We start from the raw sequence: 19,137 nt of genomic DNA, 5'->3' as shown, positions 1-19,137 counted from the left end.
TCTGCGGGTTAGAAGAAACGCCGGCTCTGAGCGAGTTGGAACACACCATCCATAGACGTAACCACGTCTCTGAAGTGGCGGCGGGGGGGGGGGGGACGCCTTAGGATTGCAGGAGTCACACTGAAATCTGGGGGCAATATGATCTGAAAAGGACATGTGCAATGGGAAAACGTGAAAAGCGTGCATTCTACGGGCAGAATATTATTGGAGGGGCGAAACCTCATTTTGGAAAACTTTGAGGAAATCTTCTGCCAAGCCCCTCCCCCTCAGAGCGGTTACACCCTGGACACCATATACCATCGAAAGCCAGCTCAGCTCAGTGCTCCTGCACTATCTCCATCTACGACAGTGCGCGGCGAACCAAGCCCGCCAGGACCGCCGGACGGTGCCGTCAAACGATCACGCCTTAAACCAGGGCGCGGTTTAGCAGGAGCAGGCGATTCGCCTCAGACACCGTCAAATATTAATGGGTTTCAGCATCGTGCCACCTCCATCTGGAGTGCTGATTACGTCTAGCTGAAGCAGGGCGTGGCCAACAGACTTCTCGAAATTCATAAAAAACGAAGCGCCTGCCGAAAAGTTAAGCTCCTGAGCGGTGCCCAAGGCGGGCGGCCCTTCCCTACGGATGAACCGGGCCCCTTCTTTTTCAGGCACACCGCAGGAAGAACCAGTATTTTTGAGACATCTCTGAGCATTCTCCTTAGCGAACAACAGCCTGACAGCGACCGACGTACGTCTCGTGAGCTCGGCGCCTCGAAGTGCGCAACCTCGCCCAGACCAGAGCGAGCACCGATGGTGACATGAATTCGCCCAGACCCAGAGCACCGAGGGCGACACGGATTCGCCCAGATCTGGAACACCGAAGGCGTCACGAATTCGCCCAGACCCAAAGCACCGCAGGCGACACGAATTCACCCAGACACAAAGCACCCAAGGTGACACGACTCGGGTGGCGCCCTCCTGGGCACGTTGGCGCCGCTCCCCTGCCACTCACCGAGCTGGTAAAAGTCGCTGAGCGTGACCTCTACACTACCCCGCTCCAGCTGGCCGCCGTACAGGAACAGCTGGCCGGCGCGAGCCGCCAGGCCGGCCCGGGCGCGCGGCGACGGCGCCGCCACCGCCGCCGCCTCCTCCTCGATCGACATCGCTTCCAGCTGCTCGGCGGGGTCACCGCTGCCCGATGCCGCCGCTGCCGCCGGCTCGGGGGCCGGGTCGTCTGCCGCGCGGCGACGGCGCCGCCGCCGGGCGGGGTCCCGCCGGCCAGAGAGGGTCACTGACGGAGACGGATGAGCGTCAGGTGGCGAGCTCTGAGCAGCGAGTCAGGTCAGCTCGTACGGCCAGCACCAGCTCCGAGCCGGCGCACTGCACATCCAAGCACGCGCCGTGAAAACATCGGATGAGCGTCGGTGCCAGCTGGATGCCAGCGCATGCCGCGGCAAGATCGGGCCACAGCCTGTCGATTCCGACACATGCTGTACGCGGATTGGATCAGAGCTAGCGCCCCTGGATCCCACGAGGCGCCTCATCCAGCTCACCTGTGTGCCAGACGCCCTTGCCGGCGTCGAGCATGTACATGTCGTTGAAGAAGGTACCCTTGAGTTTGTCGTCACTCTCTTCGTCTGTGACGCCTGCGGGAAGACATGTATGTCACCCATCAGCGATCCCAAACATACCCGAGCGACACCCAGCTGCCACGTGACGACGCATTCGGTGCCAGACATGGCGCCCAAGACATGAAAAACATTTTAAAATAGTTCGAAGAAAACGACTTGCCATCGACCGTCCATCGTTCCCCACACAGCCGGGCTGCAGCCTCATTGGCGGGGCTGCAGCCTGCCTCCACACCGGCCCGGCTCCGCCGCCCCAGCTGCCTGCTGTTCAGAGCTGGCTCCCGTCCGCTCACGCGACGGAACCGAACAGAACTGGCAGCGAGGGGACGGGACGGGGGGGGGGGGGGGCAAACCAGCGAGACGTCATCTCCGGAGGAATAGCGGTGCGAACAGAAGGACCAAGATGTGATAGGAGGCATGGCACAGTGCAGCACGGCATAGCACGGCATGGCATAACAAAGTACGGTATGGCATAGCGCGGCATGACAAAACGCGGCATGTTATAGCACGGCACAACACAGCACGAGACACTGCACACCACAGCTGGCACAACACAATACCGCACAGCACAACATAACACAGCACAGCACGACAAAGCGCACACAGCACGACATAACACAGTACGGCACGACGCAGCACAGCACAGCAAAACACGTCACGGCACGACACAGCACAGTGCAGGAGACAAGGCCGGGAGCGTACGGGCCGCATCGCATCAGGCCGCCTCACCTCCGAAGAAGAGCACGCTGTCGCCGCGCACGAGGCAGCCGCTCATGCCGCTGCGGTGCGAGGGCCGCGCGCCGCTCTGCTTCACCTGGCTCCAGCGCCAGCGCGTCAGGCTCAGGTCGTGCTCTGAAGCGAGCCGAGCGGCCGGGCGTCGGTTAGGCGGCGAACTATACAGCTCCGGTGGGGTTGGGGGGTCCAGGCTGGGCCGGGGCGTCACGCGTGTGTCACGGAGCCAACTGTCCAGCTCCGAGGAGGGCGGGGGTCCGGGGCGTCACGCGTGTGTCACGGAGCCAACTGTCCAGCTCCCGAGGAGGGCGGGGGTCCGGGACGTCACGCGTGTGTCACGCAGGCGACTGTCGGACTCGCGGCGGGTTCTGGAGCGGCCAACAGTGCCTGACGCAAAGGAGGGTCCGAAACAGAACAAGCCACAGTGACCCGGTTCATACACCTGGGTCAGACATCGGTTACGCTTGAACACCCGACACCTCCGACCAACCAAAACTATTCACACTATGCTATGGTCGTGGTATAAGTGATAGCACAAACCAGGGCTGTCAGCACCAATGCAGCAAGGTTGTTTACTTGTGCGCACTGCGTTAAAACGGCTGAGGGTTAGCGTTTTAGCCACGCATCAACAGAGCGGTTGCAGAAATATGTTCACAGAACACCCAACGGTAATCAGCTGACCCGTCTTAACGACCATCAGAGTGCACATGGACGTCTAAAAAAGTTATCCTACAAAAGCAGCCCCCATTCTGCCCGTCCAAACCTCAAAAAGCGTTTTTAACGAAATGGCACACAGGCCTTTTCGCCTTACGACGGTCATATTCTTTCCAACGCTCACATGGCATCCCCATAGCATCAGATGTTCTCACGGACGGCACCACAAGTCCTCCCCAGGCTCGCCCACGCGGCCCGCCCGCCTCTCGGCTTCCGGGTTGCAGCTGGCAGTGGTGACCGCGAACCGGGCACCTCCCACCGGCCGGTACTCACTGTCCGGTGTCAGCCGGTACATGTCGCTGAAACGTGGTGCCCTTCTCCACGTTCTTCTTCACCTTCTCCTTGCAGTAGCCGCCGTAGACGAGGCACGCGGCCGTCGGCCAGCGCCAGCATGGCCACGCTCGAGCGGGCCGACGGGCCCTGACCTGGCGGGCACGGTGTGCGGTGAGCAGGCAGCCAGAGGCGGCATCGCCGGGGCGGAGGGGACGGTCAACGGGGCGGAGGGGATGGCGCCGGGGCGGAGGGGATGGTACAGAAGCGGAGAGCACGGTACCGGGCCAGAGAGGATGGGCACCGGAGCGGAGGGGGATGGTACCCGGAGCGCAGGGCACGGTACCGGGGCGGAGGGGATGGTACCGGATCGGAGGGCACGGTAACGGGGCGGAGGGGATGGTACGGAGGAACGCACGGCACCGGGGGGCAGAGGGGCACGACACCGAGGGGGGGGGGGGGGGAGGGAAGGGGTATGGGCAGCGGCACCGTGGAGAAGCGCTGACACTACCAAAAGACTGGCACAACTAGCATCAGCGTGAGGGGCGAACGAATCGGCACAAACAAGGTCGGGTACCGGCGTGTCCGAGGCACTTTAGCAGGCAATTTTGTCTGAGCCACGTACAACAACGAGAGATCCAATTTGCACTGCTCCCTAACCCGTCCTATCACCGGATACCCTCAGTATACACCCCTCCCACTCCCGTCCTCTCACCAGTCACCTCCAGTTTGACACCCCTCCCGCTCCCGTCCTCTCACCGGACACCTCCAATTTGCGCCACTCGCGCCTGTCGATATCGAACGCGTGCAGATCGTTGAAGTACTGGAAGCTCTGCAGGTTGTCGTGGAACCCGCCGAACACGATCAGCTGCTTCTGGTAGTAGACCATCCTGTGGCCGCTGCGAGCGGACGGGCCGCCCGCCGCGCTGGAAAGTCGAGCGGTCCGGTCAGCACCGTTCAGGCACATGGGACGCGGGGATGGCACGCTTGGCTAACGACCGTGAGGGCGTGAGGTCGACGCTCAGTGTGGCGCTGTGCTTCGGTGCGCCCAGCTGAAATCCGCATAGACTGTTTAAACGACGTAAAGGGGCTGAACGTTATCGTCGAGGCGCCATGCTTCGCTATTTTGACTCGATATTTTGCCGCGCAGCAAACTGACTTAGTCTTTCCATTTTACGACATATCGACCTGCTGTGCTCATTAGCGCGGCTCATGTGCTATGACACGAGCAATGACTGCACCACACAATTAGTCCGGCATTCTGATCACCGAATAATGCAGGTTAATGCTACGGATACCAGAATCGATTTCTGCCAGAAACAAGCGGAGTAAAATACAATGTAATTAGACAAGTCCCGAACCCTCCGCGTCGTAAGGTCTACGCACGGACAATAATTTTCGCAATGTGCTGGACTTACTATCTACCCCAATCACTGTTCAAAAGGTTTAGTCCCAACCTACTCATCGCATGGAGCTTGGAAGCACTGCACGCCCGGTGCAGTGTTTCTTGCGTGAGGCCTTGCCCACCCTGACCGTGAAATTACGGGTCAAAAGCAGAATTCGGTGGCGAAGTTTTAACGTCCTGGAATGCCCGGTACGGTCCTTGCTACCTATACCAGCTCGCGGCTGCTGCCATCAACCGTAGGTTATCCCAGTCAAGGGCAAAAAGCGAGCGCATGAACCTTCTCAAACCTGCCCCACCACGGGGAGGTGAATGAGAAGGCATGTGCTCTAACCAACAGAGCTATTAGGATGGACAGTGATGGCTCCGGGAATGTTGATGGTGGAGTGGTGACTGGTTCAGCGCGTGGCTGCCAGCGTGTGCCATCCACCTGATCTTCTCCCAGCGCCGTGCGTTGGTGTGCAGGCACCAGAGGTCGCGGTAGTGGTGGAACTGCTCGCCGCTGGGACTGGAGAACTCGCCGCCGAACAGCCAGAGCTGGCCCCCGCCGAGCGGCGCCGCCACGGCCGCGTGCGCGCAGCGCGGCGGCGGGCCGCGCGGGTACTGCAGCAGGCGCCACTCCGCCGCCCGGCACCGGTACTGGTACAGATCGCCGAACACCGTCGTCTGCCGGACGAGCAGCCGCGAGCTGGTACAGGTCACTCTGCAGTGTCAGTTGTCATTGTCATTGGGGCTTTACAATGCATTCAGCTAATGAGGACTAATAGCATCTCCTGCCTCTCACCATGGTAGGAAGGACAGGCACCACAGAGGATCAAACACCTGCCTACATTTTCAGTCATGCTGCTTAACCACCGCACTAGGTACTGGTGCCCCAGTCCAGTGATCATAGAGGCTGATAGTACACAACATAGTGGAGAGCGACAAGATTATGGATGCACACCTCAATAACAATGCAATCCAACAGGATTCACTCACATGAAATGTGCAACAAACACCTCAGTCACCTCTTCTTGAGGAAGAAATGATGTAGTGTTATAATGAAAGTGTGTAAATGATGATGAGTGCTGTTTGAAGCACATAAATACAAAACATTCTAAAAAAAACATCCTGACATATGCATAGGTTCACAAAATAAGTTGAGAAACTGAACAGTAAAAAATGACTCAACCTTACCTCAGAATTAATAACAAATGGGTTATTTTTAAGATTTAGTGCACTTTTTCTCAAAGTTGGGATAGCTGAAGACCAATTTGGGGATGGAGGTAGAGGCAGAGATGGGGGTGGGAGTGAAGGGTGAGGTACAGCCAGCCTTGTAAGTGGATAGGACACTAAGCCCCTGCATATCAAGGACTGTTTGATATCATCAACTGGCCAGTATATTCTGGTATGTTAATTATCAGTTATTATGAGCAAAATCAGTCACATTCATACAGCTTATTTAAAAATTTTCTCACATTTTTGCCATTGAAATATTCACCACCATACAGCAGAATCTCATCCCTTTCAGGATGGGCACACATGGTAAAACTGCTTCTGGCTGGTGGTGGTGGTGAAACCTTTTCTACAATCTCTTTCTTCAGCTCTTCCTCAGCCACCAAACGGCCAATCATCAGCTCCACACTTTCCTGGAGAAGAAAATGTTGGATTTCACATAACCATAAACCTTTGCAAAAGATGACTTACCAAGTAGACCAAGGTGGCTTGCAAGTCTGAATGGTAGAGAATTCACTAGCTACTGAACAATGGCAGTAAACCTACCCAGGAGTTTGAGATTAGCTGACATGCACTGGCAGGCCTAGTTGCTATGCCATAGTCACATTAGCACAAACTGACAATAACATACTTTTTATCAACATTTGCCCAAGTAAGAGTGAGTATGCACAACATTTCTGAGTTAAAAAATAATGTTGTTATGATCTTCAAAAAAGATACTAGACTCATAATCTGACAGAACATAGTAATGACATGTTGCATACTTCTCCTTTCTTGGTTAGCTGCTTCTTTAATTTCTTGGACAAATTCTTTTCAGTTTTTGCTGCAGTTTTTTCTATACCCTGGCCCTTTCTTTTTCTTATCTTTTTTCCCCATTTTGACCAACTTGTTTTCTTTGCCAAGAATGCAGTTATCCTGAAAAACAATTCAACAGAATATTCACATGGCCCACATACAGTACATGGCAAGGAGCAAGTGGAATGCAATCATAGAAAACATAAAATCTGCTGCAGGAGAGCCAGATGATGTCATATAGCCTTAGAGACTGTGTGTGTATAACAGCCACAATGACCACATCAGGCATTCCTAGGCTTCAGTGTTAGCACAAGTTTGTTTTTTTAAACAACCTGGCATATTCATCAATCACGAAGATGCATTACATCTGGGCATCTCCGCTACACAAACTTGTTCCGATGCTCCATTCCCACACCCCATACCGGCGCTGCTGGGTGTTCTCACAACGAAACCAGGGAGTTGATCAATCCAAAAATGCGCGCAGTAACTCACCAGTCGTTCTTAAAAACGGCTGAAATACAGAGGATTAATGAAAACGCCAACTACTGCACCGGCCCCATACGATGATCAAACCCACTCAACCAAGCCTAACAAACTAAACCCCACCCGAACACCCAGACATCCCACTACGGGCACACACCACGTGTTTGTCGAATTAAAAGCCTCGCGATCCTTGGCCTTGAAAACCGATTCACATGCTGGTAGAAATAGTAGAGAATCTTACCACACAGATGTCAACGCGTGGCACAAAGTGATTATGCATTTACGATTAGACTTCTATTTGAGTACATTATATTTTTTTAAAAAGTAATTATTTGGTTTTTTAAGGTTGCTTTTATTAAATAGAACCGAAATTAGGAGTAAATATTGATAAGATAATTTCAGTATATTACATATTTCGTCATCAAAAGACCACCGAAACATAGCCTACTTCCGGTAGAATGCCTGTGCCGAGTGACGAACCGCAGCTGTGACAAATAAGCGGCTTTGCTTTTACGGATGCTTTACGGTTCGTCGGTCGTGGTGTTGTCTTTTCCGGGCGGTTGCGAGGGGGTTAATTAATTGCACAAAATTGTGAACTTTGCTCACTATCTGGGTGTTCGTGCATCGCTCCACAGGTGTGAGCTGCTACTAGGCTAATCAGCACAGAAGCCAAGTGAAAATGCATTACGTAAATTTGTGCGCTGTTATCGTGGTGAGTAATAGCAAGCTACGTGGGAGTTCGTGCGGGCCATTGGAGCCTGCCGCCGTTTTATTTCCAGAGTGTGTTGTGGGTACTTGACTTCGGTGAAGTCATGACAAGCAGGAATTTATCCTTAAGATGGTGATAGCAGGCTCCGTGGAGCAGACCCTGCGACTCAGCCACTGCTAACTATGATGAGTTGATTAACCCGCCCAGGTAGCGACATGACTGGGGTAGACCTATTTGTAGACCTGCCTTGGGATTATGTATTCCAGGGAGGTAGATACTTACCATGCATCTCTGAACTTTGATGTATCACTTGCTGCCTTGTTTGCCACCTTGCAGACATGCACTTATTACTAAGAGCTTGAAAACATCCCATGAGCCAATTAACTTGGAACCTTATGTCATCCTGGATCCATCCTTGTAATTGGCGCACATGGGTGTAAATTGTGGTAAACATGCTCAAATATATGCATAATACACCTATGTATCACAAGATAGCTGGTCACAGATAAAGTATGATAGTGTATGATGTGCCTTTTGTTGTTGTCTGCTGTAACTCAACGTATGATCTCGTTTTTATTCTTGTCAGATATCTGTAAAGTGAAAAAAGATATATCACCTGACTACCAATCTTCAATTATGTGACTTTAACCACAACCCATAGATTTGGATACTATTTTGTCCAACTTGTATCTGGTGCTTCTTCTTCTAAAGCTTGAGAACATTGGATAAGACACTGTGGTAGATGCACCAAGGTAGTCTAACAATGGTAATATCAAGTTCCATTTTCTTTATATTGAGTTATGATAATTGTAGCAATTGTTTTTGCCATGTTCTCAAAACCTTAAACCTCCTACACAAACAAATGTAAATTTGAGGGAGGTATAGGGTAATAACCCACATAATTTATCAGAAAGTATGATATGGTCTCAACAACACATCACTGACTTGACCAAATGGTAATTCTACCCTTCTCTGTTCATGGAAAGTTTCCACCTTTCACCCATGGCCAGCAACATTATTGTCCAGTGTCACATCTTTCCAGTTCCACATTTCCCGCATTGCCTCTCAGTCTGGAACAGGTTGCTGCCTAACATTTGCACAGAGTGCAACATGTGATCTTTGGGCTAGGGTCATCTCAGGGATTTGTGTTTGTGATTGTTTTCACTGACATGCAGGTGCCTGAGTTGGTGGGATGTGTGTGACTACGTCACACACCCTGACAACATCCGCACGTGCAGGGTGCCTAGAGATCTCAGGGCTCCTAAGGCCATGCACCTGTTACATATGTGCTGCTGTCTCATAGGGCACTACTCTGATGATGTCAGTAGGCATGCTGAAGCTGCCAGCTTCTTTTTGCGTCTTTGTGTCCTGCCATATGTTTTATTACTGACGATTTCATGAAATCCCACAATTTCACGGCAGTTAGATATCATTGCTTATGCTGTTATTGTTTACAGCAATTACTGGCTGTTCTACAGCCAATACATGGAAGCTCTTTGCAGCTGACAGAAGACAACTTTGACAAAGTGATAGGTAAGAAATTTATATTTGAAGCAGTGTGTTGTGAAATGAGTTGTGAAGCAAAACTATCGTGGTGTGATATGCGTAAGCAAAGTGATGTAATGGTACTGAGTATGTTTAGGCATACAAAGGACTACTTTAAAACATAGTCACGGTGTAGACCAAAGCTGACCATGTTGTAGCCAATTTAGCTTCAATCTGCAGTGTGACCAAGTCAGATTTTGTATGTGATAAGCTTTTGTGATATGAGAAGTCCAGTAATGAGATTAAGGTACATGAACAATCATTAATTATGAAACATTGTATCCAACAGCTTCAACTGAGCTGGTGCTGGTAAACTTCTATGCCGACTGGTGCCGCTTTAGCAACATGCTGGAACCGATTTGGGATGAAGGTGCAGACCTGGTGTCCAAGAAACTGGACAAGAATCGAGTCATAATGGCGAAGGTGGACTGTGATAAAGAAGGTAGGTGTGCAATGCTTCTGAATGGAAGACATTATTTAGTCCCACCAGACTGTGGCATGCCTTTTCCGATGGTTTCGATGTTCCTCTTTCGGTGGCCGATGACCTTGGCGATGACGATTTCGACTAAGTCTAATAGCTGGAGTGGGAAAAAATGAATGGCATGCTGGTTTGCCACCCATAACCAAACTATGTTTTACCTCATCCCATAAGGCTGGCCTGGTAAGCCAACCTGAGCGAGTGCAAGTAAATTTTGTCCAGGTATGTGCAGTATGGTAATACATTTGTAACAGGGCCAGGTCAGGTCAAACCACACGATGATGTGCGTCCAAAGTGTGCGGTGGTCAGTTCGGGTCGGTACGTTGCCAGCACGAAAAACCAACGCAGGCAGCGGTCGACGTGCGTTGCAGTGACCGTAGTCAGCCCTGCTTAACCAGCATCCAAACCTCGCCCGCCTCCGGCTGGCGCCACAGAACCTGTCTGGCGTCACTCCAGTTACGGGCGCCGTTTGACCGCGCTGCCACGGTACCCGAAAGCCCAAGTGATCGGTGTGCGTGTTGTGGTGTTGTTTTCATGGTCGCAAGCCTCGGGAGTACGGTGCGAGGGTCTGTGGTCCGCCCTCGTAAAGGGAGTGTTCCACATTTGTATGAGGTTTTGAACTGAAATAGTGATCTTGAAGATCATTTGGTGCATTTCACAGCCCTGCTGTCCTCAAGACCTGAGGCCCTTTCATGTTAAGAGATTATGATGTTCTGTCCTGGTATCGGTGAGATCCATGGGTTTTCCATGGATTGCTATATCCTTTTCCCTCGGATTGAGTTGCATTTTTCCTGTTCTTGCAACAACTCCGTCATCCCAGTGATAGGGGTAGTGGTCAGAGCGCCGGCCCGGGCGATCAGTGAGCGTCGTACTCAGTGGGGTCGAGGGTCACCAGTGGGTGGGTCTGACTCCCACTTCACCAGTGAGTGGATCTGGCTCCCACCTCATCGGTGAGTGGGTCTGACTCCCACCTCGCCAGTGAGTGGGTCTGACCCCCACCTTGCCAGTGGGTGAGTCTGACTCCTACTTCACCAGTGAATGGATCTGGCTCCCACCTCATCGGTGAGTGGATCTGACTCCCACCTTGCCAGTGGGTGGGTCTGGCTCCCACCTCACCAAGGAGAGGTCGGACTCCCACCTAAGGCGTTGTATATCCTCGACGAAGAGGAGAAAGCTTTTTACCGACCGCCAATGTCGTGGCCTTACGTGACACGTTAGAAATTCACTTTGCTAAGTATTTGAATAATAAGGCTAAATATCTTATAGTCTCGACTCACACACTTCGGTGGCGCGGTCAGTGCCCTCGCAACACATGAGCCCCCCCCCCCCCCCCCCGTCCTTAGTATGGGGCCTAATCCGAAACGGCATCCGTGCAAACAATGAATGCGAATGAAGTTCAGGACATTTAGATGTAACTTAACGTTGAAAGCCAGGAGAAAGTCTCTTTGCCACAGTCACGGCAAGTCACGGTTTGCATCGGAGATCTATCGGAGATTAACGTCAGACGTGTTCGAAACGTATGATCTGCTCAGGACCACTTCCTTTTCTTTTTTCTTTTTTTGCCGGCTTCTAAGAAAGAGGACAGGGCTGTGGAAAATCACCGTAAGAACTGCATCGCACAGTGCAAAGCTGATGAAATGTATCGACGTATGCACGTGCACTCTTAATGTGAAAGAGCGCTCGTAATAATTTTTTTGCATACTCGTTCTTTTACATTTCCGGTTTCGTGGAACCTGGAGTGGCGCGAAGAGGTTTGCACGCTTATTGCCAATATCCTTGCCAACGAGTTAAAATGAAGAATCGCCTTGCATTTTTGTAATATTTGGTCCAGAGATTTTGATTGCATGCATATCTGGGATCAGAGTTTACAGATATGCAGTGCTCGTCGCGGAGTCCTTATACAACCATCTGGTAATAGATGTACGGCCCTTGGTGGGTTTTTGCAGTGAAAGCTTGCGCTAATCACCTGAGGTACTGGTATGGCCATCTGTTTCCAAACGTGGCGCTATGAAGCCGCTACTGCGTCCCAAATATCAAATATGTGGATGCATTGACCTGAGTACAAATATCGTCATAACTGACTGGCCTGCTGCGTTGACCACACGTACGAGAATAAGCTACAACACTGTACCCGTACTGCTTGAGACTGCTGACTCATAGTCCGCAGCTGCGACTTTCAGTCAGAGGGGTGGACTCGCAGTCCACAGCGGCCAAGCCCGATGATAAAACCCCGTGTGTGCCACCCCAAATAGAAACCGCGGTGAATTGTCGGCCGTGGCGCGGCGCGGCGCAGCCTTTCACCGGCGTCCGCTGCGGGGCCAGATCCGTCCGCGGTCGGCGGTCGTGACGGGGTTTGGCGCGGCCGCCGGCGCGCGGTACGTCCGCCGCCGTCGCCGCCGGCCGGCATCGCGCCGGACCGGACGCCGCGAGACCGGCATAACCGCTCTCGCCGCCGTGGCGGCGGTCATGACCGGCTGACCCTCTGCTCTCGTCGGCTCGACGGCGGAGACGGAGCCGCCGGCGGAGGGAGCTGCCCAGCGGAGGCGTGGGAGATGGCGTGGAGGAGGCGTGAACGGGGTAATGCCGTTCGCTGTGGCGCACGCGGCCCGCCGCTCGCGGGGTCCGCCGCCTTGGTAGCGTTCCGTGTCGGTCGGCGATCCCTGCCGGGCCGGCGGTGTGACCCGCTGCCTGCGGCCGGCGCGGGCAGGTCGGGCCGCACCGGTACGCCGCCTGGCCGGCGGACGACGCCGGACGGACCGGTCTGGTCCGGGCTGTCTCTCGCCAATCTGGCCCGGGCCGCCTCTCTCGCGGCAGGATCGGTCGCCCGGTCCGACCGGTTCGGCCGTCCCCTCCCCCCCCCCCCCCTCTCCCGCCGGAGTCAGCGCCTCTGAGCTGCTGCGGCCGGGAGGGGGCGGGGGCGGGGGGAGGGGGTCTCCCGCCCCACTAAGACGGTGGTCTCGGTTAACTGGGGAGGGAACGAGAAACGCTTGGTTTATGCGGTGATCATTAGGTGTAGGTCACTTGCTAGCCTTGAAAACCTGGTCCGTTCCGTAGTATGCTCATGATGGCTAATCAAAGCATGCCGTTGCGTCATTTTACATTTATCCACGGCTACTCGGTTCTTTTTTACCTTACTTCAGCATTAGTCTGTACAATGGCATGGATTGGCGGGAGGAGGCAAGGACACACCGAATGTCCGAGAAGCAATAATGTGACGTTCGCGTCAAGACCGGCAGCCGCCGGCGTAAAGTGGCGTAACGGAGCCCGTGTTACAAAGTTGAGCAATAGCAGCTTAGTAACTGCCGCCGTTTCGACCCTGCGTGAGTTCACGCCGGAATAGTCTGTCGCAACCGTGCGTGCGGATGTGGGGAAAACGTACCCGCTGGCGCGATGACGCACGACCTTTCCGATGGGACGTGGTGTGACCGAGGTGGAGTGAGGTCACATGTCACGTAGCTAGAGAATGTTTCGTTGTCGCGTTTCGTTCACCGCATGTTTGACCGTCCGCTACCTTGGCTATTTTGCGTTGATGCCTTTGCAGTTACGTGCAGAAAAAGTATTCTGCGTTATTGCTGTCGCGTCGGTTTAGTTTTTTGAGGTTCATGTTTTTATTTTTGTAATTATTGTGCACGTACGACTAGGGTTGATCGGAGATGGACAGAACCGGTATAACAAGACAGAGTGCTGTGCTGGAAACGTGGCCGTCCTCCCCCTTTTCACTTGTCGTGTGTCTGCCTTCCTTGAATCCTGCGGAAAAGCGACACGACAAGTTTCTGGACTGGTTTTCTCCGTGCTGTGTTCGTTCATAATTTTCTACGCTATTCGTTCGGTGCGACAATCAACTGCACGCTGCCTGTCAGAAGTCATCCGTTCGTAACTATGGACGAACCCATTTCCACGTCAAGTGACTGCTTCAAAGCCCCTGCGACACTTCAGACTGTAACGCCCGTCAAGTTGGCTTCCGGTCCGTTTGGCACGCCGGAATGGCGTAGTGTTGGCAGTATGCGAACATAACTTTGCGACCCAGCCGTCTCCTTCACACTGCCTTTGTACACATCGTCCGCGCTCGAAACTCCTGCGTCCCAAATTAAAGCAATGTCACGTCGCACCCTTGATTCGAGGCAGCGTTACGACCCGATGTGTCGATGCTCGTGTTGTTGCGTGACATATGTAATGACATCCAATGTGGCCCACGTGACCAGGCCTTGACTTCCGCCTCCCTTCGGCAGAAAAGATTGCGAGTCGGTTCCACATCAGCAAGTACCCGACGCTGAAACTGATACGCAACGGCCATCCGGCCAAGAAGGAGTACCGCGGACAGCGCAGCGCCGAGTCGTTCCTCAAGTTCCTCGAGGAGGAGGTTCGCGACCCGGTCAAGGTCATCAACTCCACCGACGACCTGACCGAGGTAGGCGCGGCGCCCTGGGCGCCCCAGCGCCCCAACGCCGCAGCAACGCGCCGGTGGCGTTCGTGTGCCAAGTGGCGTAGCTTTCTGTGTCAGCGATGGGCGAAGTGAGCGAGCTATTTCTGGGCATCATCAATGCTGTGTGGCGTGCAGATCTCTGGCGGCTTTGCTATGTCATTACCAGTAGACTGCAGTGCAGCTTGCTGCATTGGTTTTGCGGTATGTACGACTCATTGCAGTATGTGAACCCCTGCCAGGGAGTGTTTCAATGTCGTAGGAGGTGATCTGTTAATTGCGTTCGTTTGCTGCAAAACGTGCAAATGTATTGCAATATGAATAGTGCGTAGGGTTGTTGCATGACAAGAGGTCTTCCTGGTGTCGGCTAGAATAACGAAACTAAAGAAGTCCCCCTATTGTGTTCTGTTTTGTTGTGCTCAATCTTTTTGTTCTTTTCCAGGAAAAGAAGGGGCAAGTAATTGGGTACTTCAGCAGCCAAGATACCAGCACGTACCAGTCGTTTATGAAAATGGCCATGGCCTTGAAAGACGAATGCGTTATGATCGCCGGCTTCGGGTATGTGGTCCGAAATGCATCTTTTTCACAATCTGGGCTTTATGTTTTATGCAGACGTGTTAAAGGGCAGTGCCCTTACGGCAGGACTTGTTGCTATGGGGACTCCGGAACAAGGCTTTTACCAGTATGTTGCAGTGTTGTCAGGTGCAAGCGAGTATCAGCTCTTAATAATGAAAGACAGCGACAGCTGGCGCTCAAGATCTGGCCAGCTGATACTGTTTGTCCCACTGCTTATTATAAAGTTTGTTTTGCAGTTAGTGTTTCATGATTGGTTCAGTAACATTTCACCCACAGCCACAAAAACTTCCGGCATGACAGCCCCCCTTCCCGCCGTCCACGTATGTTGGTCTGCGATGCTCAGCCCGCGCGTCTAGCACCGCTAGAGGCACGCTCGGAAGACGTGCCGCAGTCGCGACGGTGCGCGACTGACGTGGCGCGCGCAGTGCCGTGCGGCGTGTGACGGGGCGTGACGCGCGCCCCTAGGGAGCCGTTCCGGCCGTTCATGCCCGGCGGCCAGGACCTGGTGATAGTGCGCAAGCCGAGCTCCACCGACGACATCGCCATGCCCCAGATCGACATCACGGACACGGAGCGGCTGACCGACTGGGCGCGCCGCACCTGCGTGCCGCTGGTGGGTGGCGCGCGCCGCGCCGCGCCGCGCCGTGCCGGCCCCCGCGCGCCGCGCGGGCCGGCGCGAGGGATGTCCGGACCGGGACGCGGTGGTTGTGCTCGAGCGGTGGCCTTGAGGCGGTGAATGTCACGGGTGGCGGGGAGACAGCGGAATGGGGGGAGAGCGCTCGCCGCCCCATTCGGGAGAGTGGTCACTTGGCGGATGGCTTGAGCGCGTGGCATGCGGCGTACTGAGGACTGGCGTGACCTTGCGCATTTAGGGGTCATTTCACGCCAGGTCTGTGATTGTAAATTGCACATAATGTACGACGTAGTAAAACGACGTAAATGCGTCATTTATGCCGTGAAACCGTATACGCCTGAAATTACAGCACAAACGTGTATAAATGACGACGCAATTCAGCGGCCTATCATGTTTACCGATCTGACGAGTGAATCCGATGGCCGGGCTGTGTTATGGATCGGCTGGCGGCGCGGTTGGCTGTAGGACTGGCGCACGCAAAACACGCCGAGCCTGACTGGTCCCGTCGACCGACGTCCGTCCGCCAGGTGCGGGAGATCACCTTCGAGAACGCGGAGGAGCTGACCGAGGAGGGGCTGCCCTTCCTCATTCTCTTCCACATGCCGGACGACACGGAGACGCCCAAGCGGTTCCTGCACATGGTCGAGGATGAGCTGTACACCGAGAAAGGTGAGCGTGCCGCCGCCGCCGCCTTGCGGCGGTTCGGGCATGTTGCGAGACAGGCTGGCGTGGGTCCGCGCTGACCCGACCCAGCCCCTGCCCCTCAGAGGGGCTGCCCCTGCGCCAGTCCTGCGGTGGCCGCTGCTCCGCCGTGGCCCGACCCCCGTCTCTCCGGTGTCCAGCAGCGACGGCTAATCGGTGTCACGGGACCTGCCGTCTGTGAGAGGAAGGCTCGTGTGTCGGTCACACGCTCAGAGAGGAACCCGTGCATTCGACTGACCTGCCCCGACTCTCGTACCTCGCAGAGGGGATCCAGTTTTTGACGGCGGACGGCTTGACGTTCGCCCACCCGCTGCAGCACCTCGGCAAGTCCAAGGCGGACCTGCCGCTAATAGCCATCGACAGCTTCCGGCATATGTATGTCTTCCCCGATATCAAGGTGAGCCGACTGTAGCGCTGCTGGCGGCAGGTCAGTGAGCTGGCGGCCGGTGGACTCTCATGGCTGAGGGGAGGTGTCCGGCGACGCGGGTACTCGGTCTCAGGGAGTGTCGTGCTTTGCGATTTTATGGTTTACGGCACTAGTGGTAGATAGCCTGATGTGGTGGGGCAAGTACTGAGAGAGACTTGTAAACCTTGTGGGACTTGGCAAGCCTTGTTTGATGTGAACTCGTTTGTTATTATTCTGTTGTGTCCCTATTCCGCTTTTTGGCGTCCACAGTACGGTCCGAACGGGCCGTCTTGTGGACAGAACATCACGATGTTTTAGAAGTGTCAAACCTCAGCGCAGTGCGTCTTGATGTTGGTTGGGATCCAGCTGACCAGATACCGACTGATAACATTGGACGGTAGTTTGTCTGGGCGCAAAATGACCCCAGAAGTCGGCGCGCCCGAGAACCCCAATCATCGTCATCATCACAGTAGTTTGTCGCAATTGTTTCAACCAAAGGCTCTAAAGTATGGAATGGGTGTCACCAGTGAAGCCAACGCCATTTAGTATGGAAATTGAGTTTTAGCCAACATCATATGTGCAGCATTTCCGAGTACTACCAATGCATTGCACGCTAGCGTATTGGCACAAAGCCCATGCAAAATGTGAGCGTTCATACGTGGATACTAAATGCGAAGAACCGCGTGCGGTGGTCGGTGGATGAAATCGCTGCCTTGATGTAAACGCTCTAACTAAGCTCACCACTTGCGCTGCGGCCTTCAGTTACAGTGACGCTGGGGTTGACGTCAATAAAACCACGCTCGCGTAATCCCCCCCCCCCCCCATAGCGATCAGCTTTCCGAATCTTCTGTTAGCCGTTCTTTTCCGCCGATAACGGCGAGAGACGCCCGCACCGCCGCCCCATGTCGTAGTGGGGCCTCCCCCTCCCAGCGGGGTCTCGTTCTCCCAGCGGGGCCCCGCGCTCCCAGTGGACATCTCTCCCAGCAAGGCTTCCTCTCCCAACAGGTCTTCTCCTCCCAACAGGGCCTCCCTACCAGCGGGATTTCCCCTTCCCAACGGGACCTCCCCTCCGAGTGGAACTTCCCCTCCCAGCGGGGTTTCGCCTTCCCAGCGGGACCTCCCCTCACCGGCCGCCGGCCGCCGGCAGGACATGGAGACGCCCGGCAAGCTGCAGGACTTCATCGCCGACCTGCACTCGGGCAAACTACATCGCGAGTTCCATTACGGCGTGCAGGAGCCGGCGGCGCCGGCGGCGGCGGCACCGGCGCCGGCGCCGACGCGCGGCCAGAAGCCGGCGCCGCCGCCCACCTCGCCGCCCGAGTCCGTCTTCAAGAAGCTGGGCCCGTCCGGAAACCGATACAGCCTGCTCAAGGACGAGCTATGATGCCGCGCCGCCGGCGCTAGGGCAGCTGCGTGGGTCGCCACCGCCGCGGCCGGGCGGCTGGCGCGTGGGAGGGGTGCGTGGTGATGCCGGACGGGGCTGTGAGCGGGGTGGTGCAGAGGAAGCGGCCGGGACGCGTCGCCCCGGCCGGCGTGGGTCACGGGTGTCTGGCGTGGTTACGGCCGGTGTGTGATACCCCGGGCGGATGTGAAATTCGCGGTCTTTACGCCGCGCCCTTTTCTGGTTGTTGCGAGATTATCTGAGGACATGTTTCAGCCTCTACGCGATCAATGCTCCTCTCTCGGGCAAGGAGGGCTCGTGTCTTGTCCATTCCATTTTGTGTTCTTTGTTTTTCGTTTGTACATACCGATCTGATGAAATTGTAAACTTATATCGTCGAGGTCTCTGATGGCGGTGGCTAAAGCTCGGATAACATTTTCATTTAATGTTCAATTTATTTGCGCCTCGCAATTATTGACCTCGACCCACCACAGCAGCTTTACATCGATGTTCCCATCGCGTTGCCCGAACGCAGTGTTCCCCTCGGCAATCTCTGCGCGCAGCACCGGTCTAGATTTTGCCGTTTTGGCCGGGGGACGATCATTTCTAGGCGGCGTCGCGCTGAGCTGGGGTGCGATGAGACCTGAATCAGCTGCTCTTGGCATCTGTGGGCGGCTGCAGAGCTTCAGACGTGCGAGGACAGCTGGGGCGAAACTCCAACGTGACGCGGTGTGTTCTTGTTAAGCGAGCTGTTGTGTGACCGCCTCGCGTTTTGTACTGCGTTTTTACCGAAAGCGGTGCACTTGTTGAAAGCCCTCCACCTTTGCTGTCGTGGTGCGACGTTTGAGGCGTCGTCGCCGGGAAGTATGTTCGTCGACTCCTCGGTCCCAGATCTGTCTCCATGTCTGCTAATATACAGAGCCTGAGCTTGCCGCTGTGTGCTGTCACCCTCGGCGATCCCGGTGCCGGTGCCGGCTGCAACCCCGCGCCCGCAGGTCTCAATGATGCCGCTGAGAACCACGCGATGCGTAGTGCGGTTGTTAACCCCCCCTGACGTAACGCATG

At 54.7% G+C, this 19,137-nt stretch overlaps 2 protein-coding genes across 2 annotated transcripts; one reads left to right on the top strand and one right to left on the bottom strand.

Annotated features, from left to right (window-relative positions):
* Nucleotides 1-391: 391 nt before the first annotated feature.
* LOC119098152 (kelch domain-containing protein 4) lies at nt 392-7,158 on the bottom strand. The gene is given in 12 exon segments (XM_037221082.1): nt 392-405; nt 995-1,273; nt 1,536-1,628; nt 2,340-2,462; nt 3,330-3,360; nt 3,362-3,421; nt 3,423-3,481; nt 4,086-4,252; nt 5,159-5,394; nt 6,186-6,356; nt 6,708-6,858; nt 7,154-7,158. Coding segments are annotated over 12 exon segments (1,389 nt in total).
* Nucleotides 7,159-7,714: 556 nt separating this feature from the next.
* Nucleotides 7,715-19,003, top strand: LOC119099203 (endoplasmic reticulum resident protein 44). Its single transcript, XM_037222311.1, has 9 exons — nt 7,715-7,933; nt 9,388-9,463; nt 9,765-9,917; nt 14,183-14,361; nt 14,816-14,931; nt 15,415-15,562; nt 16,111-16,252; nt 16,549-16,682; nt 17,839-19,003. The coding sequence occupies exons 1-9, from the start codon at nt 7,901-7,903 to the stop codon at nt 18,073-18,075; spliced, it is 1,218 nt and encodes a 405-aa protein (XP_037078206.1). The 5' UTR covers nt 7,715-7,900; the 3' UTR covers nt 18,076-19,003.
* Nucleotides 19,004-19,137: the final 134 nt, after the last annotated feature.

This window comes from Pollicipes pollicipes, unplaced genomic scaffold (genome assembly GCF_011947565.3).
Source record: "Pollicipes pollicipes isolate AB1234 unplaced genomic scaffold, Ppol_2.1 Scaffold_4740;HRSCAF=5597_pilon_pilon_pilon, whole genome shotgun sequence".
Lineage (NCBI taxonomy): Eukaryota > Metazoa > Arthropoda > Thecostraca > Pollicipedomorpha > Pollicipedidae > Pollicipes > Pollicipes pollicipes.
The sequence above is the reverse complement of the archived record's forward strand: the minus strand, read 5'-3'. Positions and strand labels throughout refer to the sequence as shown.